Genomic DNA, 25433 nt, shown 5'->3' on the forward strand with positions numbered 1-25433 from the left:
CATCTGCTGTAACTAGAGGATTGTAAACAAGAGCACAGCTTTGAGGCAAGGCTTAAAAATACACTTCTCACTTTGCCAGGATTCCGGGCAAGAGAAGCTATAACAGTATTATTTTTTTGTAACATGTATCCAATGCTAAGAATGATTTGTCTTTTTTGAACCTGGGAACTTCTTTAAGCGGTGTCTGCCACTTATTGACTATGTAACTTCAGGCAAACTGTCTTATTTAAGCCTCAGTTCCCTTATTTCTGAAATAACTGTAATAATAGTACTTACAACATAGGGTCATTGTCAAGAATTAAATGAGTTAATGCATAGAATGTTCTTTACGTTTTCCTAGTGCATAATAAGCTGTTGTTCTTTTTTAAAATTTCTTGAAGATTTATTTATTTTAGAGAGACAGGGGAAGCCCAAGCAGGAGGGGCAGAGGGAGAAGGAGAAAGAATGTGAAGCAGATTTGCAGGAACCCAAAACAAGGCTCCATCTTACGACCTTGAGATCATAACCTGAGCTGAAATCAAGAGTCAACTGTTTAACCGACTGCACCACCCAGGCACCCCTAAGGTGTTGTTCTTGCTAATAATTTCCTTATTTGGCCTTTTCCCTTAACCCTGAAAAAAAAAAAACTACTCTTTAATAAGACTTGGATAATATCCACTGCATTTTATTTTTCTTTCACATTTGTGAAGTGTTAAAATATTATTTGTGGTCAAATAATGACTGGATAGTTCTTGAAATTCCGTTTCCTTGATTTGTAGGAGTTTTTAGTTTTGTTTTGTTTTTTAAGATTTTATTTATTTGAGAGAGGAAGAGCGTGAGCCCGAGTGCACAAGCAGGGACAGGGGCAGAAGGAGCAGACTCCCTGCTGAGCAAGGAGCCTGAAATGGGGCTTGATCCCAGGACTCCAGGATCATAACTTGAGCCAAAGGCAGATGCTTAACCAACTGAGTCACCTAGGCACCATGCCCCCGCCCTTGATTTGTATTTTAGACCTACATATGGTAATGCTTGGGAAGAGCAGAAACTTTATGATGCCAGTATCTTACTATTTAATGATTATTTGGCTCCCAGAGGGATGTCTGATGTCCATCTTCCTTCTCTCCCTGGAGCATTGTGGGGTCTAAGTACAATCCCCTCCTCATCTAAGTTGTGTCTAAGTACAATTGTCTAAGTACAATCCCTTCCTAGCTAGTGATAAGTTCCCGCTCCTGATGAGTTTCAATGCCGATATCATCTTGTAGAAATGTTTGAGCATCTGAAAGCCTGGATTCAAGCTCAAGCTCAATCACTTACTGGTTATATGTACTCGAACGAACCACTAACCTCTCCAACCCCCACGGAGTTGAAATGTTAATGGGGCTTTTCATTTTTCCTTCTTGGGTTATTGTGGTCCTTCAAAAAATGACTCAGAGTGATTTTAAACCACTATAGCATCAGATCCCTTAGTTTCACTGTGGCAGACTTATTGATATTCTAAAATTACTAATAATAGGCCCAGGCCAGGAGAATGAGATCATAAGGAAAACTTTATGATAACAGTGACTCTTGATCTAGAAACCTCTTTCACGATAGATCTCACTCTTCTTTCATTTAAAGAAAAATCTGACCACTTTAAAATAAGACTCAGTCACTTTCCCCTCTCATTTTGTTAACATAAAAACTCCAAATTCAAGGTTCTACAAGCATTATTTTTTTCCAAATGTTCTCTGCCTCCTTTGCCCCATGGTTTTGAGATCGTGCGAGCAGATACCAGACAGCTTCCTTCTGTCTTTGGATAAGCAGAGAATCCAGAAAGAGACTGTGATGTAGTACAGTTGCTAAAAATACAGTTCAGGGGATATTGAACAATTTGGGGACTCTGGAGTCAGATCCACACCAGCTTCATGATTGTGAACAAGCAATCAACTTCTCTGTACCCTAGTTTCCTCATCTAGAAAATGGGAAGAAAAATAGTACCTCCGACACAGGCTTCTTTTCAAAATTAGATGAATCAGTAGATGCGAAGTGCTTAGAACTGTTTTTAGCACAGAATAAATGTCATACAAGTGTCAGTTGCCATCATCATCATTGACATCATCATCTTCAGATATAAAGCAGAGATCCCCTCTGTCAGGTGTGGTTTGCTCCAGCCTAGATCCAATGTTTCCATTCTGTACTCCTGCCACACCCCATGCCTGTTCTCATGGTGGTTTTGTAGCTGCCTTTATGTGTGTAGATGGTGTATTTTTATCTTTGTATCCCCAGTGCCCGCCTTAGTCCCTCTTGCAGGGTGTGCTGGGAACCCAAATTTAGAAATCAAAACCCCAGTTCGTAGTGTTTGTTGATTTCTGTAATGTAGATACTCCCACCGTGACTCACGTCAGGCTACCAAGGGTATTACAACGGGCCTGCCAAATTCCCGACCATTTAGCAGTCTGTTCTCAGAATGTAGTGAGCGGGCGCCAGCCAACAACTGCCTGTGGCTTAGGCACTCAGTCAGTGAATAGGTTAATCAGTCAGACTGGCAGCTGCATCCAGTAACACTAGCTAGCCCACAAAAGATAATGAAAATGACAAAATGCAGAAGGAAATGTGTGGGAGTAAAATAGTGCACTAGAGGTATTGCCTCATTTTAAATTCTGATTTTCCAAGGCACCGAGACATCAAATCAAAGAAATCAAACCCGTGACCTTAGTTACAATCCAGTTTCCATGATAGTAATTCAAATGTCCCTTATATCTAGACAGGACTTCCTTGTGCCTCCCTTCCCCCCAACGCCTTCTGCTGTGGCTGTATTTGGGGAATTGTCAGAAGCTTGCCAGTGGGAGCTGGAGAGGGGGGAGTTTTACCCACCTCAACCCACCTTGTCTTAGATTGCTCCTTTGGCTCCCCTTCCACCTCGTCACTGATGTTCCTTCAAGTTCTCTCCTGTGTTTGTGGCGTCCCTTCCTTTAGTCAAGAAGGGAGTCTAATTCATCCTCACAAGTTACTCTACCTCTAAATGGCATGCTTTTCTGGCCAAGGACTAGCCAGGTGACACAAAGACACATTTTTCCCAGTTCTAACTGTTTTTCATCATCCCATTTGACTCCATTAGGGTGAACAGCTTCCCAAATTGGAAAAAAAAAAAAAAAAAAAACCTCCAAGTCAGCATAATTTAAAGCAAGCATATCTCAAACTCCTGCAGCCTGTCCACAGACATCAGGCCAACCAACCGCCTTTGGACACAGTTTGCATTAACAACGTTCTTTCCTTAAGAGTTAGTTCTCTGGTGTTTCACTGTTGCTGCATTCAAGAGCACCGTGTCTCTCTCTTAGAGCCTCAATCTCTGGCCCTTTGTGCTTCTTGGTACCGGGGAGGCTGGGACCACACGGCCCCCTCCTTTTGTGAATGTGAAGAGTTCTCTCTTGCCTCCTGCACCTGCCTCCCAAAGGCAAGTCTTTCTCAGAATGTAGGAATACCCAGACGGTCATAAGGTCCCCCTATATGTGAGCGATCTCTGTATTGTGGGTTGAGTACACATAAACGAGCACATATACTATTTCAATACAGAGATTTTTAACTATGTTATGCCTATAGAAATCAATCTATAGGAGCACCTGCTTGGCTCAGCAGGAAGACCATGTGTCTCTTGATCTCCGAGATCATGAGTTCGAGCCCTCTGTTTGGTGTAGAGATTACTAAAATCAATCAATCAATCAATCAACTTTAAAAAAATCAATCCATAAAATCTCAACCTCAGTCACTGGGGAACAGAGATTAGCCCAAGAACCCCTCAACTAAGAGTGAGAATGGTTATTTTTTTAAATTTATTTATTTATTTATTTATTTTTTTCAGCGTAACAGTATTCATTGTTTTTGCACAACACCCAGTGCTCCATGCAATACGTGCCCTCCCTATTACCCACCACCTGGTTCCCCCAACCTCCCACCCCCCCCCTTCAAAACCCTCAGGTTGTTTTTCAGAGTCCATAGTCTCTTATGGTTCGCCAAGAGTGAGAATGGTTATTTACAGCATTTACAAAAGATCTTAGAAACGAGGAAAGTCTCGTTGGTCACTTCCAGGTAATGTGGTGCTCTCCATCACAATCCCACCACCACATGAGTAAGAGCATTTTCGTAAGCCAGAAGCCCCGAGGAGTACGGGGACTTGAAAACAGGCAGCATCAACAAGGGTGAAGGTGGGAGGCAAAGGGACACCTGGTAAGGAAGAGAGAAGTAAAGCTTCAAGAGGCTGAAATGTTGACCAGTAGAAGGGAGTCTTGGAACTGAATCCCCAAAAGGCTCAGGAACTGGAGGCATTAGTCACTTCTAGAAAGGTAAGAGATGGGGAGAAGTGCTTAAAATAAGAATTGGTCAAAAACCAGTTTGAGAGGCAGTCACAACCCTAGATTCCTGCCTTCTCTCTGTGCAGCCAGGTAACCATGCCTCCCCATGCCCCGGCAGAGCCTGAAGGTGATGGTGGATTGCATGGGTGAGAAGACAGGGTGCAGGGAGGGCCTGGGTCTGCCCTGCACTTGGTCAGAGCTGGGGTGGGTAGAAGTGAGTCTCATGTGTTCATTGGATGCTGAGACACGCAGCCATCCCTCCTCTCCTACCATCCAGTCTCCCAAATGTTAGAAACCAGGCCTTCACTTTCCCTCTGGGCAGGTGATAAGGGTCATAAGTGGGGAAATTTACCAACCCAGTGGTACGGAAACAGTATCACAGTATCACAGTTGACAAACCCCCTCACGTTCTCAGAGCTTCCCATCAGATTTCTAATTTCTACTGTCCCACTCTGCGATATGAACTGATTAGGAAGGATTGCCGGACAAGGTAGGAAATCCTCTAATTTGGAAGATAAAGAATGTAGTAAGCTTCTCCAGAGAAGCAGAAGCAATAGGATGGTTAGATAGATGACAGATAGACAGATAGTTTTAAGGAATTGACTCATACAATTGTGGGGCTGGCAAATCACCTATTTATGGGGTAGGCCAAGAGGCTGGAAATTCAGGGAAGAATTGATTTTGTAGTCTTGAATTTGAGATTACAGGGCAGGCCAGCAGGCTAGAAACTCAGGCAAAATTTCTATGTTGCTGCAGAATTCCTCCTTCTTAAAGCAGTCAGTTGAATGAATAAGGTCTAGCCCATATCATGGAGGGTAATCTGCTTTGCTTCAAGTTAGCTGACTGTAAGTGTTGATCATATCCGCAGATACCCTCCCACCATCACCTGGACTGGTGTTTGTCCAACAGTTGGACACCATACCCTGGTCCAACTGACACATAAAATTCATCATCACAGAGACCAAAGCAAAGAAACGGAGAAAAAACAACCTGGAGAAAACTACGCAGGGAGAAAACTTCATAAAAATATTAATATCCTCGAGAGATAAGATATTGTAACCACAAAACATGAGCAGGATGCTATTGTGCTATTGTTTAAACACACACACACAAGAAACCTTAGTGAACAAAAAAAGAGCCCCTGGAAAATGACAACATAAATGAAAATCTCAGTAAAGTTTCAGAAGATGAGAATCTCAGAAAGCACAGGAAAAAAAAAAAAACCCACAGAGATGTAATATAAGAAAAATAATTAGAGGAAGGTCCAGGAGATCTGAGATCCAAATCATAAAACTTCCATAAAGACAGAACAGGGGAAACAAAGGAATGAAAATCATCAATGAAATAATTAAATTTTCTGAAGAAGTTAAAGGACAAGGATTTCCAGAGTGCCCAAGGCCAATTGAAATAAACCCACACTACACAAATCATGGTGAAATCTCAGAAAATTGGGGGTCAAGAGAAGATCCTCCATGTTGCTGTAGAGGAAAAGAAACCAGGTCCCGTACAAACTTCAGGAACCAAAAGGCCTTGGGTTTCTCGAAGGCCACATGGAAGGAATTGTTCAGAATTCTGGGCACAGCCTACCAAAGAGGGGTAAGGGTGAAGTAAAGACATATCCAGCAATGCACGGTCTCACAATATTGACCTGCAAACCCTTTCTCAGCTACCGTAGGATAGATCCTAAGGAAACAGGGAGTAAGCCAAGAAATTAGGAAGATGGGGGATACCAAAGACACTAGATCCAGCCCAGGAGAGCTGAGAGGGCAATCCCAGGGACAGCAGCCTCAGAGGCTCTCAGTCAGAAGGCATCAGAGGAAAGATTTCTCCAACGTATGAAAATACAGAACACCAGGCCAAACAGCAACCCCCAGAGAGAACTAGTCCATGAAGAGTTCGGTGTTGAATTAGCAATGAGTACAGCTGACCTTTGAAGAACGTGAGAGTTAGGGATGCTGATCCCCTGCACAGCCGAAATCTGTGTATACCTTTTGACTCCCCAAAACTTAACCCCTGAATATAGCCCACTGTTGACGTGAGGACTTACGGATGACATCACAGCCAATGAAAATATATCGTGTGTGCTTTACGTATCACATACTGTATTCGTCCAAAAAAGTAAGCTAGAGAAAAGAAAATGTTATTAAGGAAATCATAGGGAAGAGAAAATACATTTACAGTACCGAACTGTAAAAAGTTCATGCATAAGTGAGCAGGGGCAGTTCAAACCCATGTTGTTCAAAGGTCAGCTTTCCTGTTCAATGGCCTATAGGGCTGCTGTTGTACTAAGTGGGACTTAGAGAACCATTGGACTCTTTACTATGTGCATTACACCTTTCATAGGAAAAGGAATTTTAATTTTTTTAAAGTAGGCAAAAGAAAACCCTTACTAAGTATTCATCCCTTCCCTCTCTGAGAGGTGAATAATGCCACTGTCCTCTTACAATCTTACCTTCTCTGACACTTAATATTCCTGGTGGTAAGGATGCTACCCCCATTTCCTCCTAATGGGTTCATGAGCAGAAATATAGGAAGTGGGCAAAGATGTGAAAATCAGGGACCAAATACAGGAGCTGGGTGAAGGCTAGGATTCTTCCATTTCCCCGTGCATCTGTGAAACTGAGGCTCATTTGAGTCAATATATATCCGCATGTTCCCTGTCCTCCCCTCACCTCCTCTCCAGGTGGGAATTGAGGGTCTTAGCTAAGCAGAGAAGGGGCATGGGTTGGGAAAGGGGTTCAGGAAAGGAGCTAGCATGGTACCTAGGGTAAAGTGCTCCTCCCTGGAAGCATCCTGCCTTTTATGAAGGAGTGTGCTGGGGAAAGCGTCTTCTCCCCACCTTGGCCTCTGCTCTTCCGAGTCTGTTCCTTGGGTGTCTCTTACCAGTCTCACTCTCATTTAGGCCTGTGGCTAATTAGGTGCGTTTTTGTGGACTAGTGGGGATGGAAAGCATTACTTGGCATCTTTGTGGCAAATGAGTCCCAACTTCAAAATAACCAATACGCTAATCATCTTTGGAATCTGGGCCCCGCCGAAGATTTGGTTTAGGAGGAGTCGGGAAGGGGAGTGATGGCCAAGTCCCTGCACTCCAACCATTGCCAATGGCACTGTGGCTCATGAGGACCTCTGTCTCTCTAGGCTATCAGTGTACCTGTCTCTCACAGTTCACCGGAAGAAACTGTGAGTCAGAGATCACAGCTTGCTTCCCAAACCCCTGCCAGAACGGAGGCTCCTGCGACCCCATAGGGAACACTTTCATCTGCAATTGCAAAGCTGGGCTCACTGGAGTCACGTAAGTGAGAATGTGCAAACAAGCCTTCCTCTCCTCTGCTTCTTGTTGCTAAGAAAGCCAAACAGTAAACAATTAAAGAGGATAAAAGACTTACCTACCACTAGTAGGACAGGCATAAGGTTAATATCTTTACAAAAAGAGGGCTTACAAATGATATAACTGTTAACGGGGATTATCTCTGGGTAATGGGGTTGTTAATAATTTATACTTTTTTAACTTTATATGTCTCTATTTGCAAATTTTTACATAATTACTATGTGTTCTGTAGTTAGGGAAACAGTTCTTTTAAAGAAAATCATCTATGACCCCTTATATTTCCGGTATAATTCTGAGGCAGACATACTATCCATTTCCCCAGAACTCATTAACTGGACTCTACCGCCTAACGTTTTATGATCATTCTGAGAAATTAGAGCCTACCTTTCCTTTGCAAACTCTTTCTCCCCCAAGAAATGAGGGAAATTAAAGTGTGAGCCAAACGGAAAGGGTATGTTTTAAGCTCTTAGTAAAACGCCACTGCCAACAATCCTTGATCGTTTGAGAAGTATATATATGTAATCTCAAGCAAGTGATATTCTAATTACAGATCAGTCTTATGTATTCATTAAAGCAAATCTCCCGAGGACTTTACCAGGAAATACTTAGCGGACTTTGAATGGTTGGATGTAATTTAAAGTAATAAAGCTGCATTTATTTTTAAATACTCTGTGATTCTAATTTCCAAATGACCTGGCCTCAATCTGTTCAAATTAGGAACGTTTGACTACATTTTAAAAGGTGGATTACCAAAGATATAAGTGATCACGCCTTTTAAAAGAACACACCAAAGCAATTGCTGAAGTGAAGAGAAAAGTGAAGGAGTAAGTTCTATGTTCTCATGTAATGTTAAACTAGCAAAGAAAAGGACTGAAATGTTTGCCTTATAATTATACTCAATGGGAGTCACGGATTGCTTTAAAGAGAATAAAGTTGATTTAATTATTTTTCATTAGAATGCTTTAATCATTTTTTCCTGGTCATCTGCATTAGTACTAACCTTTATGGTAAGCACAGAATCTGTAAAATATATAGATCTTTAGCCCTCCACCTGTGCACTTTCTCTGTTATGCACCCTACACACACACACACACAAACACACACACACACATATACACACACACGCACACACACACAGTTCCCAGAGGGACCAAAAATTACCAGAACTGTAGAGGAAAATATCAGAACCAAGGATTTCTTCCTCTTGGGAAAGCCTGTATAAGTTACACAGGTTCACTGCTTTTCCTCTGCAGTTCAATCTTAGCAACTCAGAGAACTAAAAGGGTTGAGGATAAGTTAGTGGCAAACTAATTTGGTGGCAAAACCGGCCAAAACTGCTCCAAGACTATTTCTAGTCTTTATTTCTCTGATTTAGTGTGAATGTCCATATGTTTTGTCATAGTTTCATTCTGGGGTCCTATGGCATCACCAGTTCCAGCAGTGGGGTGGGTGTGTTACAGAATGGGAAAGACATGTACTGCATGACTTTTCTCAGATCGCAAAAATTTAAACCCTGAAGTGCATCGGGCCGAGGATTCAGTGACCAGCCCCTCTCCAACAGCATCTGTTCTTCCTCCCAACGTCTTCGCCCTGCTCCCATCTGGAGAGGGTCAGACTATCTGGGAGCGATCTGGTTGGTTGGGAGAAGTACCTTAACTCACCATGACAACTCGCGCCACCTGCCAAGAGGTGCCCACCACCTCCCTCCCCCACCAACAGACACACATGCACACACGCACACACGCACACCATCACTCTTTGTCTCGCTTCACGTGACTTTGGGGCGCTGTACTTCCTTGTAGAGACGGCCGCCCTGAACAGCAATGCGTGGCCCGCTGTCTGAGAGGGGTTTTGTGTTTTGTCCCGAAGGTGCGAGGAGGATGTCAACGAGTGCGAGCGGGAGGAGTGTGAGAACGGCGGCTCCTGCGTCAACGTGTTCGGCTCCTTCGTGTGCAACTGCACGCCAGGCTACGTGGGCCAGTACTGCGGGCTGCGGCCCGTGGTCGTGCCCAACATCCAGGCCGGCCACTCGTACGTGGGCAAGGAGGAGCTCATCGGCATCGCCGTGGTCCTCGTCGTCATCTTCATCCTGGTCATCCTCTTCATCGTCTTCCGCAAGAAGGTCTTCCGCAAGAACTACTCGCGCAACAACATCACGCTGGTGCAGGACCCCGCCACGGCCGCCCTGCTCAACAAGAGCAACGGCATCCCGTTCCGGAACCTGCGCGGCAGCGGGGATGGCCGCAATGTCTACCAGGAGGTGGGGCCCCCGCAGGTGCCCGTACGCCCCATGGCCTACACGCCGTGCTTCCAGAGCGACTCCAGGAGCAACCTGGATAAGATCGTGGACGGGCTGGGGGGCGAGCACCAGGAGATGACCACGTTCCACCCGGAGTCCCCGCGCATCCTGACGGCCAGGCGTGGTGTAGTCGTGTGCAGCGTGGCCCCCAACCTGCCTGCTGTGTCGCCCTGCCGCTCGGACTGCGATTCCATCCGGAAGAATGGCTGGGACACAGGAACCGACAGTGAGTAGGAGGCCCTCGTGGGTCTGCTTGTGCCTTTAGTGTCGCTGGGGAGCTGTGGTGTGCCTGGCACTGGGGAAGGAAATTGGGGAAAGGAGAGAGAACCCGCCTGGGCAGGGCACTCCCTGTGCTATGTTCTGGCACTGAGTGTCCAGAAAAATTGCTCTGGTTTTTATCCGTCTTTGACAGATGGGGAAAATGAGGCTCCAGAAGCATGCATCAGGTGTCCAAGGCCCCAGAGCTAGGAAGAGGCAGCAGAACTGGTAGGCCAATCCAGAGCTGCCAGCTCTAAAAACCCATGCTATACTCACACTAGCATGCCATTGGTGGTAATGCAAGCAGACAGAAGTGATATACAGAAAACGTGTTCCAGAAGATCAGAAGAAGAGAGTATTTCTAGACTTAAGGTGAAGACTTGAGAGGAGCAGAGAGAAAACTGAGTTGGACCATGGTGGATTAAAGGTCTGGGGAAAGGCAGAGGAACCCACACAATTGGAAGACCAGCCATTCTGTTTGGCTGGAATGCAGCATCCATGAAATAAGAGGGTGAATCTCAAGGTAGGAAAAGTCCAGTCCAGATAGTGGTATTTCCCTCTCCTTCAGGCCTCATGGGACAGTATTTTAGCCAGAGAGCCATAGGTGCAAAGGCTCTGTGGTGGGAAAGGCCTTGACATGTCTAAGAACAGAAAGGAGGTCTAGGTAGTTGGTGATTGGGGAGCAACAAGGGAAAGTGAATGCATTTTAATGGCAACATGAGTGCAGGCTTTTAAGCAGGGAAGCAGCATGATCAAATTTACATTTTTGAAAGATGGCCCTGACTGACCCATGGAGAACAGACTAAAAAGGACCAAAGAGAAGGGAAAGCAGAGACTATAGCTATCTTCCATGAACAGCTAATGAACATCTAATTGAGCAATGGTGTTTGATTTCCCTTTCCTAACACGGTGAGGATGAAGCTAAGGCAAGCTCTGTTGTAACCTGTGGCTTTTCATCAGGCCATATGGCTTTATATTTCAGCAGCAGATTTGCCCTTGTATCAGGAGTTTCCAAAGGCTGGGGTTTTAGTACTATGATACATGTTGGGGTAGAGGGTCGGGGGAACATTGTTTTCAAGTGACGCTGGAGAGCCTATGAGCAGAGGAGGTGAAGGGCATCTTTGGGGAGAAAGGGGGAATTCCTGCTGTGTCTTCAAGCATAAGTTAGATCTTGGTAGGAAACTATTGGAAAGGGCCTTCCAGAAGCAGGAAGCAGCTTGATGAGGGTAGGGGGCACATGAGGGTTACCTGACAGTTTCTCTTGTTCAGGAGAAAGAGGAGGCTAGAGATGAAAGTTTGGACATCATGTAGATGCATGATGGTTGAATCTTGGGGGAAGGGAGGCAGTGATGAGCTCACTGAGGGAGCAAGAATAAAGATGGCCAGACTGGACCTCCAAAAGAACTTGGAGATGCCCACATGTGGGAGGTGGGCCGAAGGGAGGCAAACAGTTGCCAACAAAGAGAGCAGGGACAGAAGACATAGCAGCTGTGCGGAAGCCAAGACTGTCGATAAGGTTAGTCGATAGGGGTTGAGTACTGTAAAATGGTCCAGAAGGACACAGGCTTAAGAAAAAAGCAACAACAGCAGTGTGCTTGACACCTAGAAGATCTTTGGTCATCTGAAGAGTGTTTCAGTGGGTCGTCAAGAGAGAATCCAGAATGTAAACAGTAAGGACAAAGAGCTTTGGGGAGACAATGGAAGCAGCAGGTGAACGTTTGCCATATGCTGGATCTTCTTAAATCCTCTCAGGGGCCCATGTGGGGCACCCAATTGAAGGAGTAGATGGATGAGATAGCGGCTTAAGAACAAATAGCTAGTAGAAGGAGTGATGAGGACTAGAACCTGGCCCATCACGGTCTGCAGCCTATGCTCTTACCAACACTCCTGCTGGGAGCTTTAGCATGAGGGAGAGGGACAAATTGGGAGAGGACCCCTGATGACAAAGGAGGGTCTCTGTTCTTTTCTGGGGCCACCCGACCATACTATCTGTGGAGTCTGTCTTCCTGTAGACACTTTTGTAAGTTGTTGCCCTTGGATTTTCACTATAAATGCATTCCCTGTCAAATGAGTTCACTAAAGCCTTGCCAGTCCACCGGCTCTTGGAAAGGCTCTTTTTTATTTAACAATGAAAAAAGAGAGGTTGGGATAAATGAGGTGGAGGAAGGAGTTTTATGCACGGCATTCACCGGGATGGGTCATTTGTTGTTCCCTTCCTGGTGTTTGGCACTAAGCCTGGCCATTACCCGGTGTTTTTCTGAGACACATCTTGGTATTTAGGGCAGCATGGTTGTTGGGAGGTGAACTCCTCTCAGGCATCTTTCTCTGCTTAGATCGGTTGTTTATCCGTTCCTGGTCCCGCTGTGCTTTCGGCATCTGAAAGCGGATGTGGAGTCTCAGTACCCAATATTAACCTCACCCTTCGTGAAGGAAACAGTGATTTCCACCGTCACAAAGGGGAGCAACTGCTCCCTTAGTCACAAGTCCCTGTCTCTTCTTCCCATCATGTTTCGTGATGATTTGAAGCTTCTCCTGGTGATCCTTCTCCTCCACTCGCTTCCTAATGTGACAGCTTTATTTCCAGAATTTACCTCAGGCCAAAACTCACATTTCCCCCAAAAGTATTGTTATGTTTTTATTGAGTAGATTTCCTTCTTTGTTAAGCAAGGCAGAGTTAGCTGGCAAGACAATCTCTAGGCAACTAATTCATTTTTTTACTTGACAACTTCAAGATATGGCTTGTTTTTATTGCTTTTTTTAGTCCATCAAATAAGAAAATAGCCCTGTAGAGTGTGTGTGTGTGTGTGTGTGTGTGTGTGTGTGTGTGTGTGTGTGTGTTGTTCAGGCTGTCTCTGGATAGCCAAAAGGGGGAAGTGGGCAGATGAGAACAGGTCCACACCACTGACTGCCCTCTAACCACACAGATTCCAAACACTGTCATTCCCAAAAGTGGTGTGACGCTGCCCTCTAGGAGGCAAGACGGAGAATTCCACTTGCTCCCCAGAGATGAAAGTTGGGATGAATGTAATGGCATTCTTACCTTTAAAATATTTATACCCTTATTTTATAAGTAATCTCATTTAACCTGGTGTTGACACCATGTCGGTTCATGTAAATGATTTAAATTAACTCTGAATGGCAAAGAGCAGCCAGGCTGCTTCATCCCGCCTTCACTCTTCACTTAGTCACCTCGCTTTGAGGAGGGAACAGCTTCTTTTGGCTGTCAGCAATCTGGAAGCTCATTTACCACGGGTTAAGGGTTTCAAATCCATAATGTAAATCACTTGATTGACAGACCTTTGCCCCCAGTGGCACAATCAATTTTCTATTGTGGAGCTAAATTATTTTCTCGAAGCAAATGAAAGAGCTCAGAGAAGTGAACTCTGGGGGCAGGCGGGCTAGATATCCGCACAAGGTAACCGGTGTCATTTCTGCTTTCTCTCTGGCTGTCCGCAAAGACAAAGGGGTCGATGATCCCGGAGAAGTGACCTGCTTCGCAGGCAGTAATAAAGGCAGCAACTCTGAGGTTCAGTCCCTGAGCTCCTTCCAGTCGGATTCTGGCGACGACAATGGTAAGCCCTCGGTAGTAGCTGTGTTCCCCTGTGGCTTTGCCCCCTGTGCTGACAGTGGGTAGGGAGGAGGGTGAGGTGACCAGTTCTGTTTCTGGACCTGATCATGCACTTCAGAGCATGTTCACCAGCTTTTTGGGCTGGTTTCATTGTGGGTTGTCATCGCGGCAGGAGCACCTGCTATGGGTAGGCCAGGGGTCCTTGTCAGAGGTGGACCAAGTTCCATGACCTCCAAGAATGCATCCGCTTTGATTTTTTTTTTTTTAAGATTTTATTTATTTATTTGACAGACAGAGATCTCAAGTAGGCAGAGAGGCAGGCAGAGAGAGAGGAGGAAGCAGGCTCCCTGCCGAGCAGAGAGCCCGATGTGGGGCTCGATCCCAGGACCCTGGGATCATGATCTGAGCCGAAGGCAGAGGCTTTAACCCACTGAGCCACCCAGGCGCCCCCATCCGCTTTGACTTTTTCCTGCTAGAACCACCTCATCCCAAATAATCCTCTCTAGAAAATTGTGATTTCTTTCTTTATTTTTTTTTTTTTTTAATTTTACGACTGGTGATCTGGTCACCCTTCACTGTGTATCCAACCTCCCCACATCATTAGAAATTCCTTTAGCGCTAAGACCTCCTTCTCATAGAACCTCCTTCCCCTAAAAGTGGTGTTGTCGTTCAGCTAAAATCCCCTTATAAGCAACTGAGGTCATGGGCCTTTGAAGTCTCTATGAAAACTGTGGCTGTCAATCCACTCCATAGAAAAATGGACATTCCATATGGTTTCTGGACCTCACTGACACTCCAAAGCTGCCATCAACTCTTGTGAACTTATCTTTATGGAGAAGGTCCTAATGCTGGACTGGGTTTTCTGAGCTCAGGAACCTGCTCTGGAGGATGGGTTGGTCTCCCCAGGCCAGGAGGTGGGGCAGAAATGGTCACAAAACAGTGAGAGTTTACTATATGGAGTGAATTAAGACTAATTTCCAGTAGTCATCCCCAGAGACAACATTCTCTTAGTCAATACCTTATTTCATTTCCATCCAAATAAGCCATTGGCAAAAATTCAATATGTATCAATTAACGTAATCACACAACCCATAAATGCATGCCACGTTTCTCCTACGTGCTGAACCCTGTGCTGAGTATTTTGAGCCCAGAAGTACAAAAGGAAAAGATGTAGTCTTTGCACCCCAGGTAAATAGAGGAAAAGGGGAGCTCCAAGGCCATAGATGCAATCATGGGAGTAAAATAGTCTATTTTCACCACCCTTGTTCCCCAATCTCTTCTACCCCGATACCCGGCATTCCAGAGAGGTAGAGCCTGCTTGTATCTGACTGCTGGGGTAACAAACCACAAAACAGTGGCTTTCTTCTGACCATTTTCAGAAGGTCAGGGGCATACCTCCAGATCTGTTTGCCGTGATGCTTCCTCCTTCCCTCATCTCCAACCAAAGAAAAGCTGGTGCTGCTTGGCATTTTGTATAGAAGCAGCCAAGGACAGATAGCTTCCACTTTGGCCAGAGTTCTTGTGATGCTACCTGGCTGACAGTTCTCACGGGCTCTGCTCTGTGCGCCCTTAAGCTCACGCATTTGACCCTTCATCCTCAACCTTCTGGATCGTTCCTGATGAAAGTGGGTGGTAGTAGGATTTTCCAGCAACTGAATTTTTAGCCTGATTGCCTCTCTGGCAACCTGCTGGTATCGGGTGCGAAAGCAACCCCACATGGAGCACAGAATTCTCCTTCCCAGAGTCTAACGATTTCAGAGGCCGGACGCTGACTTCTGTCTGTGCTCTACCAGTAGACGCTGGGCCTTGGGTTTGCTCTAGGCTCTCCGTGCCATCATGGGAGCATGACACCATCCGTCCTGCAGAGCTGATCCTCCATCTCTGGCATTTGGTTTAGAGCGGCATGGCTGACTGACAAATAATTATCCATGGGAACAGCGAGGTCTTCCCCTGAGAGCCTTTGGGAGTTATTAATGAGAAATTAGCTTGAACTTGATGAGCCACTGCCTTCCTAGATTGATTTCACTGGGCCATGAGGTGTGAATTTATGATCCAGCCCTTCCTGTCGACCGTGACTTTCTGAGGACCGGCTCCAGATTTGCTGCCAGGGTCCTTCCATTCTGAGGATCCCCGGGACCCCCAGATAAAAGCGAGCACCAGAACACTGCATAATGGGCAGACTGGGGAGGTTTTGGATGTTTGCCTGCTGTGCCTTTGATGTTGCCATTGTTGTGAAGAGAAGTTCTCTTCTATCTGAAATATGTGACTAACCAGAAACTGTCCTTCCCTTCCCCTCTGTCTGCTTTTCCTGGCCACAAGCGTCCATTGTGACTGTCATTCAGCTTGTCAACAATGTAGTTGACACTATAGAGAATGAAGGTACTTACTTTTTTCTTCCATAGCCTCTCTTGTGTAAAAGAGTTATCATTTTGGAAATTCGGCTTCCTTGTTGCATTGATCCAGGGATGCTTTTAATCAGTCAGCAACCTCGAGGACACTGGTTGTTTCTCTAGGGGTTGGAGTAAATTTTACCATTCTGAAGGAAAAAAAAAAAAATCTAGTTCGTAAGTTGTTAAATAGATGGGGTTCTCTTTTTTATAAAAGCCCTTCTAAGAGTACCCAATCAGTGGGAATCCATATTACTAAGAAATTCGTTCTTACATTCAACATGTATGTACTGAGCTCCTATTATAAGCTGAAAATACTTAAGAAAGCATTCCAAGCTGTAATCTTATGGGGACTGATTTCAATCAGGTAACTTTTATTAGTAACTTAATACAATTAGGGGTGGGTACAGGTGTGATTTGTCTTTTTATTCCCCCAAGAACAAGGAGGAGAAACAGGAGCATGTTTTTAAGTCATCTGAAATGTTCTGTTTTACCCTCTTCGTGTGGCCCGGATTATCGGGTTTACCTCTCGCTTTGTATTTGAACAGTGTCTATCATGGACCAAGGACAGAACTACAACCGAGGTGACTCTGCCACGACCCCAGCATAACATTTCACTTCCACGTTTCGAATTGCTGAGTTCGTTCTTCCCCTGTCCCTCTCCCTCCGTCCTTTCCCGGGGTTCTTTGATCTGCATTTTGCATGTTCCAGGTGTCTTGTGTGCTTGGCATTGGAAGCGAGAGTCCCACCAGCATCCCTCCCCTGGCCTCCCCACCGTGTGTGTCCTTCATCCGTTTGCAGCACATCTCCCTGCCTTCCGGGGACCACAGTTGGCCCATACCACTCCTTTCTCCGGGAGCATGCTGCCAGCCTCGCTCTGCATTTAGCATATAGAAAGGAAGAGAGGCTAGCGGGAACCGGGTTTACTCTGCATGCCCTGGTAGGCCATCCTTTGTGGCACCAGGCACCCTCTCTCTGAGCCGCCATCGCCTCACTGTTTAGGAAGCCGGAGCATGGCGGGTCCCTGATAGAGCCCTAGAAGGAGCATGCACATGACCCCGGAGTCTTAGCGTCTCTGGGATGTTAATTGCATGTCAGGTCCCCGCGTCCGCTCCTTTTCCGAGCCCTGCCCCCGCTCCGGTCTGGAGGAAATTAACTGTCACGACTTTTCTCCCACAGCCTATCACTGGGACACCTCCGACTGGATGCCCGGGGCCCGCCTGTCGGACATAGAGGAAGTGCCCAACTATGAGAACCAGGAGGGAGGGTCCACTCAGCAAGGCAGCGCGCGGGAGCTAGAGAGCGATTACTACCTGGGCGGCTATGACATCGACAGCGAGTACCCTCCCCCGCAAGAGGAGGAGTTCCTGAACCAGGACCAGCTGCCACCGCCCCTGCCTGAGGACTTTCCAGACCAGTATGAGGCCCTGCCGCCCTCCCAGCCAGGGTCACTGGCCAGCACACTGAGCCCCGACTGCAGGAGGAGGCCCCAGTTCCACCCCAGCCAGTACCTCCCTCCCCACCCATTCCCCAACGACACGGATTTGGTGGGCCCACCTGCCACCTGTGAATTTAGTACTTTTGCCGTGGGCATGAACCAGGGCGCAGAGACGACAGGCCCCGCCGACAGCGCGTCTCTATCCTTGCACAATTCCAGAGGCACCTCGTCCTCGGATGTGTCGGCCAGCTGCGGCTTTGACGACTCCGAAGCCGCCATGAGTGACTACGAGAGCGTGGGAGAGCTCAGCCTCGCCAGCCTGCACATTCCCTTCCTCGAGACTCAGCACCAGACCCAAGTGTAGACAGTGCGCCTGCGCAGGGCCCACGGCGCAGTCCGTGGCCAAACCGCGGGAAGGAGGTGGGGCTCGCATCTGCACGGCCAGCAGCCGGACGGAAACAGGGACTTGCCCCCGGGGAACTTCTTCACAAGTCCCGTGGTCACGGGCGAGCTCCTGTCCAGCTGGGTGAAAAGAAAATGCTCCAAGAGTTTCTTAGCTGGGACGGATAGCCTTGCAGTAGGTACCTGCGTTCACGACCAAGCAAGGGCACCGAGTTTCTGCAGGGGGAATAAACCACCTGCTGGGTTATACAGCCCATCTCGTATGGCTTTGTGCAGTATCGGGACCCGAGAAGGGTTACGACAGCAGAGCGGGCAGTATTAGTACTGGCAACGAGCAAAGACGCATTGTTGCATGTCATTTTGAGCCAATGGGGGGAGGGGATGAAAACAGTAGTTATGATGGTTGGAAAAGTTAGTCTCTTAGGGGAAAGAAAAGAGAAATACATATTATTAAAACACACACACACACACAAGAAAATGGGCTGAAGCCTTTAAAATCAACCCTATTTTTTTTTAATAAGCTGTCCAATTTTCAGCTATAAAATTAGGTTTGGGTAACATGGTTTGTATGCTTAGTTATTTTTGTTTGTTTGTGTTAAGCATCCCATATAATATAGCTGGGATTTATGATCTTTGAGAAAGGTATTAATGGAAGGAACGTGAGGATACTTGGGCTTGCTGTTGGGGGTAGGGGAGAAGGTTAACATTGTTCCAACATTAGAAAGAATGTAATTATCTGTTTTTGTGTTTTCCAGTAAATATTCCTGGCCGTAGCTACAATTTTAATATTACTGCAGAAATTGGCTTTTGTTCTGAGGATCAGGGAAGAAAAAAAAAGTGTATTTTGATACACTGTTCTCTACAATGAGAGGAATTAGAGATGTAAGCAGAATTCAAATTCGGAGGGGAAGGGAAAAATATACTTTCAAAGTTTTCAGCTGGATAATCACAGTTCTTGATAATGCAGATAAAATCCAAGTGTTATTTTAAATCGGTAGCATCATCACTATAAATGCAATTATGTTTGCAAAAAGAAGAAAGTAGAGTAGTTCTTGTGTATAGATTATAGTAATGTGTGTGTCTGGGCCTATATACAATTATGTGCTTGCACTCCATAAGGCTGCTCTTGAGGAAAGTGAAAGTGAAGGTTTTAGGATAAGGACCGTGTTGAAAAGTCCTGCCAGAGGCAGACCTTCCAATTTCTCTGATCTCTACAATGTTAGAGAAACACCAAATGCCATATTTTGCTCCGGTTCACTTAACTTTATTTTGGTATTACCATTTATAGTGACTTAAAACTGTGTTTTTGAAGAAATAATATTTTGTTATAGTTTTCCAGAATGAAACTCTTATTTGAAAGATGTGTAATGTTTAATTACACCTTTCCGGGGTTCTCCTCTCTCCTGATGTGTGGGCTTCGGCCAAGAGTTTCCCAAATTGACAGGAGAATCATTCCAGCAGAAATACAGTAACCCCATCCTCGAGGCTGAAACTTACCAAGTTGAGTGACTCTCCTCTTTTGCTTCAATCAGATTATGGCTGCATGCACAGCGGCCGTGGTAAATAAATGCATATTTGCACTATCTGCTTCATGAGCAAATCTCTGTGTCCACGGTTTCTGGTGGCATATGGCATTGGTGTGTCGACTCTTCTGTCCTGGTTCTGTGTCGCATCCGCACAGACATATTTTTAGTTGCTTCCATTGTGTTTAGTCCAGTGCTTTGTGGGAATCAGTGTTTCTGAAGCCCGTTGCAAAAACAAGCAAAAAAATTCCTTTTCATCCCAAGCTTCCTGAGTTCAGGATACACTTCACAGATTCTCCAGCTTTTCCTCTCTCCCTGTCTCTTGGTCGGACCTCCTCGTGGAAGCATTATCCGCACTCTGGTCTTGAAAGAAATGAAATTTCACTGAGGCTGCTTTTGAGAATAGAGTCTCTGGCATTTTTCTTATGTAAGAAGCACATTTGCAAGAATCACGGCGAAAATGATGAGCTAATGGTCTAGAATAGAATCAGTGCTACACTTTTAATAATTCAATGACATAAAAACCATCAAAGTAAAACCAACAATTCATTTCTTGCCCCCAGGAAATATTTGAACGAGATTAATGCCGATGAGTCCCTACTGCTTACACAGCTTCTCCTCGAGGGAGAATGCCTGACTGACACGGTAATGAAGGAATAAATAGAACCCTAATGCGGTTGTGAAGTCACCCAAGAAAATTGTGCCCACTCTTTTCGCTCTGACCTATATAAAAGACCTCTTTTTTCAGCATATCTTCCCCTGATTTTCTGCAGAAGAGCTCTGCGGCTAAGTGTATACCAGACAAGCATGTGTTATGTTTTGATTCATTACCTTTAAGCACAGGGTATCTTTTCACTTGGGGGATAGTTGGTTTTCCCTGTAGGTTACAGAATGACTTGCAGTCTGGCCAGCATGGAACTGGGTGGGGTCACCACTGATCCAAGGAGCTGGAAGGGTCCTTAAAATCTGCTTGTCTAATCCCCCCCCTTTTTATTTCTTTTTTTAATAAAAGAGGAAACATGGCCAGAGAGAGGAAAGGACTTGCCCAAGCTCATGCAGGAAGTGAAATAGCTATACAGGGACCAGAACCCATCACTTGGCTAACATTGTTCACCACTAAACCTCTGGGGACGTGGTATCTGCCTGCTTCTGCTGGACCGTCCGACATCCCGTACTCCTGCTCTGGAATATGCTAGCAAAGAGAATTCATGGAGATTATTTCTCTGGAAGCCTTAGGATCTCAAGTTTCCTTGCAGCCACCCCCAGTAAGGATGTAGTTTCAGAATTCACACATTTCTTTGGACACTTATCAAAATGCTGCTTTTACCAAATGAATGTTTTCTAAAATGAGGATGGAATGTTAATTACAGAATGGAACTCAGACCAGGCATCAGTTATAGTGAGACTTTGATTACAGTGTTACCTACTGGATGCAGTTCTGTTTTTCGCTTTTTCTCCCACCCCTTCCCAGTCCTGCTGTTTGTTCCTCTCCCCTCCTCCCCTCCGCCTGATGAACCACATGGAAAATATGTAAGCCAATAAGTGTCTTGCCTTTTTTTCGATCATGTATATGCTACCTCCGAGGAGCCATTTTCCATAGCCTGTCGTGGGCACTTTACCTGTATTACACACATTCTTGTGAGGTTGAGAGTAGCTGGACTGGACCTTTGATGTTTGTCATGTAGCGAGCAGAAGCTATGAGGCTGTAAAAGATGAATAGAGTAGGTGTTCATTTGCTTTCTTCTGCAAGCATTTTGCTGCTGAGTTCCATTCCACGCCAGCTTTCCATTTACTCATGTCCTGCCCATTCGTGAAATGCCGTTGTAGAAGACAGGGGGAAGAGGGGGTCAAGTCTATGCATTTGAGGTTTACTCTATCAGACAATCAGTCAGAAGACCTGGAATGGGCATTTAGGATGCATTCCCGGGACTTATCCGGAACTGCCGTCGAGAATCACTAGCACAGCCTGAAAACAAAGCAGGTAAAAGATAGACACCACTGGCCATCGCCTACTTACTTCCCACCCCGTCCCCGCCCCCTTCCCCCACCCGCTACCCCCACTAATGCTGTGTCTATGTCATCAAAGTCAGGGGAACTGAGAAGAGAGATAACCACAGAGAATCATGTGAGACCCAGACAACACTTCCCTGTGAACGAATTCGGGAAGATCTTGTGTTCATTTTGCATGGGCTGCCCAGATAACTGTCTGGTTTCCTCACACTTTTGCCCTTCCAGTGCCCAGGTTTTGCTAAAAGTCATTCGGCTCGCATGTTTTATATTTTTCGTTTCCAACCATGAGAAAGGGAGATTTGAAGAGGTGCTGCTTCAGAGTTCTCATTTTGTGTGGTCTGTGAGAAGGCGGTTACGTGTTTAGGCTGGTGTTCGTCCCGCGACATTCAACTGCACATTTTTCTGGTGGAAATCCACAAGGGCTTTGAGCTTCTGGTTGCATAATTCTAGGGTTTAAAGTCACCATTTGTGGGTTTGGCATCAGTTAATACTTAGCCAGCTGGCTAAGAGGTAGGAAAAGTAAGATTTTCTTTCCTTATGTAATAATGAAAAGCAATAATTACAAGTATGTAATATTACACAAAGGCCATAATTAGTCTCTTCCAGTGTTGAAGATGCACTAGAGAATCGTACAGTCCATTCAAAGCGTGTTTGGACCCATTGGTATGGACCGTATCACCCTTTCCGGCAAACAAATACCAGAATTGTTACTACTTGACAACGTTCTGAGCCCGTACTACTGCGTTTCAGGAGATGACACACGTGTTCAGGAAACGGAAGCACTGTATTGGAGAGGTTGTCTTGTAAATTTACCTGTTACAAACAGGCTGCTTTGTAAAAGATGTATGTTTTGGTGTTTAAAATGTTTATAAAATTGTATATAACGGTTTCAATTTTCCAGGCTTTTTGTAGATACTGTATTTGATGCCTATCAGGATGCTTTAATTTGGGGGGTCGAGTACAATTCTAAATCACCCATGCTGTTGGTCTGCAAACTTTTAAGGTAACTCCATGCACACAAACACGCACACAGGATTTTAGATTTGAAAAGGATGTTTTTTTAATCATTTCAAAATGTACTGTAATCTTTTTTGGGTTCTACTGTTTCCGTTTAATTTTCTCTGTTTCCAAGAAAATGTTTGTATTGACTTTTTTTTAAAAAAGTGTGTTTTGCCCAGTTACTAAGTATCTGATTTTTATGCCATTTCAGGTTCAGATGAAATATGTCGTTTCTTTACACACACACACACACGCACACACACGTGAACTCCCCTAAACTTGCACACACACCACACACCAAACCTTATGCAAAGGGGAAAGTTAGCACTTCAAGTGAGCCTTGTCCCTTACAGATGGATTGTTTCTGCATATATTGCTGTTGGCAGTATTCAGTCTTGTGTTCTTTTTCTAAAAAAAAAAAAAAGAAAAAGAAAAGAAAGAAAGAACAGAAAAACAACAACAACAAAAAGACAGCCAAAAAAAAAAAAACAAAACAAAAAAAAAACCCAACAGTGTACAGGTTTGTAATTGCCAAAATTTGATGGTTCAAACAAGTTTTCAAGTAAAAAGAAAAAAAATGAAACTAGCAATTGTGTTGACCCTTTTTAAGTGTTTTCTTTTATTCGCCTTCAGTTATTGGCTCCTTTGGAACTTGGGTGGTCCTATTTTACAGGGGATGGTGTTTTCTCCAGAGACTTCTTATCTCCAGAAATACTTCCATTGATTCTGGTGCACATGTGTTGGAATCCCAGGTAGCTTCTTACTGAGCACATACCCCACATCTGGGATTTGCCCTGATGAGAAGGAACACAGTCCTGTGGGCTTGGACAAACAGGGGCTGTGGAGTCCCCCACCTCTGCAGAAATGTCTCCTATATACCTCCCCACACCTTCTAGGCAGCTTCACCAGTACTGGGCTCCCTGAACAAAAACAAACAAAAATCCTAAAGTTTAAAATACAATTAGCGGGGCGCCTGGGTGGCTCAGTGGGTTAAAGCCTCTGCCTTCGGCTTAGGTCATGATCCCAGGGTTCTGGGATCAAGCCCCGCATCGGGCTCTCTGCTCTGCAGACAGCCTGCTTCCTCCTCTGTCTCTCTACCTGCCTCTCTGCCTACTTGTGATCTCTGTCTGTCAAATAAATAAATAAAATCTTTAAAAAAATAAAAAATAAAATAAAATACAATTAGCGCTTTAGGTTTCTGTTAGAAAGCTCTAGAAAGTTTTCCATACTGAGCCAAAGTCAAAGTATATACAAAAGTTGGGGTGGGGGACAATTTGATATTTTGAAGAGGCAGTGACCTTACAAGAGGTTAATTTGAGACCAGGAAAGATTCCGGAAGGGCACCCTCTGTTTTGCCTTGGTGAGGGAGGGCCGGCAGGCCAGTAGAACAGCCCTGTCTGAGCCCCAGAAGCAATAAGTGCCACCCCCCAACCCACCCTCAGAAAAAGTAAATGCTAAACCACTGGATAAGAGAAAGGGAGCACCAATTTAGCACATTAGGCCACTTCCATGGTATAAATACTCCAATCATAGCTGATTTCAACCTACTCAGGTAATGTAAAGAGGCTCACGAATTCCTGAAAGTCAAGCCAACCCTGGCTCATGCAAGCCAGTCTGAGTCAAGTTGTGTCTTCATTGGCTTTGGTTCCAGGTTCCCAGTACAATACCGGCCTTCCACTAAATATACTTGATTGAAAATTTCATTGATGTTGTCTACTGCGAAATCCCCTGGACCTCATCAATCCTCCCTCATCTTGCTGGATTGGGTAACTGCAATGAGAAGGATTTCCAGAGAAGCAGATGTTGAAAATTCTCCAAGTCTTTTTGCCTTGCAACCCAACAACACAGTGATAGGGTCATGAATTGAGCACCAGGAAAATATTCATGTCTGGGCCTTTCATGTGGCCGCCCTTAGAAGAAAGATAATTTGTTTACATCTCCATCCGTGCCTCAAAAATGACAGCAATCCAGAGACGTCACTTAAGAAATAGCACGGGTCCATTCTGTTGGGGAAACAGAAGAAAAAGGCTTTTCCTATCTGTAATTATTCTCTGCTGGTTCTCTGAGGTAGAGGGGTCAGGTCCTAGCTTGGACCTAGGTCTCCATGGAAAGGTCACTTCTTTTTCTGTGCCCAGGTCAGGGTCCCCAGCACCACTCCCGGTCTGGATGATACCCTAGGACCCAGGACTCAGTATATAGTCGTACTCACGGCTATGAAATATTGCCAACCAGGGGAGCTCATTAGATATTTAGCTATATTTATAAACTCCATTTTTAATATTTATTTATATATATTTATAAACTGTATATATAAATTCCAAGGTTTTTTTGGAGGCTAAGGCTAAGCCTCTGCCTGGGATGTACTGAAATTCCAGACTCCCAGAAGAAATGCAGGTGTTCGGCATTAATGATAGGGAAGTGGGGAGCCCCTATTAACAGCCCACCTGTTAACAAGGGTTTTCAGAGGATAGTATCAGACCTGCCAGTCCCTGTAAAGTCCCTCTGAAATATCCTTCTCTTTTAAATGTTACTTATTTATGTGAGAGAGAGAAAAAGGGATGAGGGTCAGAGGGAGAAGCAGACTCCCCACGGAGCAGGGAGCAGATGCGGGACCCACGGACCCCTGAAATTTCTACCAAACGGACACTCCTCTGTTTCTCCAAACTCATAGTAATTAATAATTTGCATTTTTCATGGGGTCCTCCATGTGGCCTGCACAGGACTGCTCTTCAACTCTTTATCCAGCCTTCTCCTTGGAAACAAAGGACTGCAGCAACATAAATTCTGCCACAACCTCCTGGGTGAATGCAAGCTGGTCATTAGAATGATGCTATTCAACGGTGATTTGAGCAAAAATTATCATCACCAGTCACCAGGTTTGGATAACTGCCAGTTTGGGGGCATGGCAGGGCAG

General features: G+C 45.2%; 1 protein-coding gene across 1 annotated transcript in view; it reads left to right on the forward strand.

Moving 5' to 3' along the window:
* The window catches only part of FAT3 (FAT atypical cadherin 3), a 662119-nt gene extending 639140 nt beyond the window's left edge, over positions 1-22979 (forward strand). The window contains exons 23-28 of the mRNA XM_046016531.1: positions 7446-7599; positions 9505-10160; positions 13651-13764; positions 16080-16139; positions 16696-16731; positions 17327-22979. Coding sequence (XP_045872487.1) covers positions 7446-7599; positions 9505-10160; positions 13651-13764; positions 16080-16139; positions 16696-16731; positions 17327-17949 — 1643 coding nt within the window. The 3' untranslated portion in view covers positions 17950-22979. The remainder of the gene's footprint in view (positions 1-7445; positions 7600-9504; positions 10161-13650; positions 13765-16079; positions 16140-16695; positions 16732-17326) is intronic.
* The last annotated feature ends 2454 nt before the right edge of the window (positions 22980-25433 follow it).

This window comes from Meles meles, chromosome 8, assembly GCF_922984935.1.
Source record: "Meles meles chromosome 8, mMelMel3.1 paternal haplotype, whole genome shotgun sequence".
Taxonomy (NCBI): domain Eukaryota; kingdom Metazoa; phylum Chordata; class Mammalia; order Carnivora; family Mustelidae; genus Meles; species Meles meles.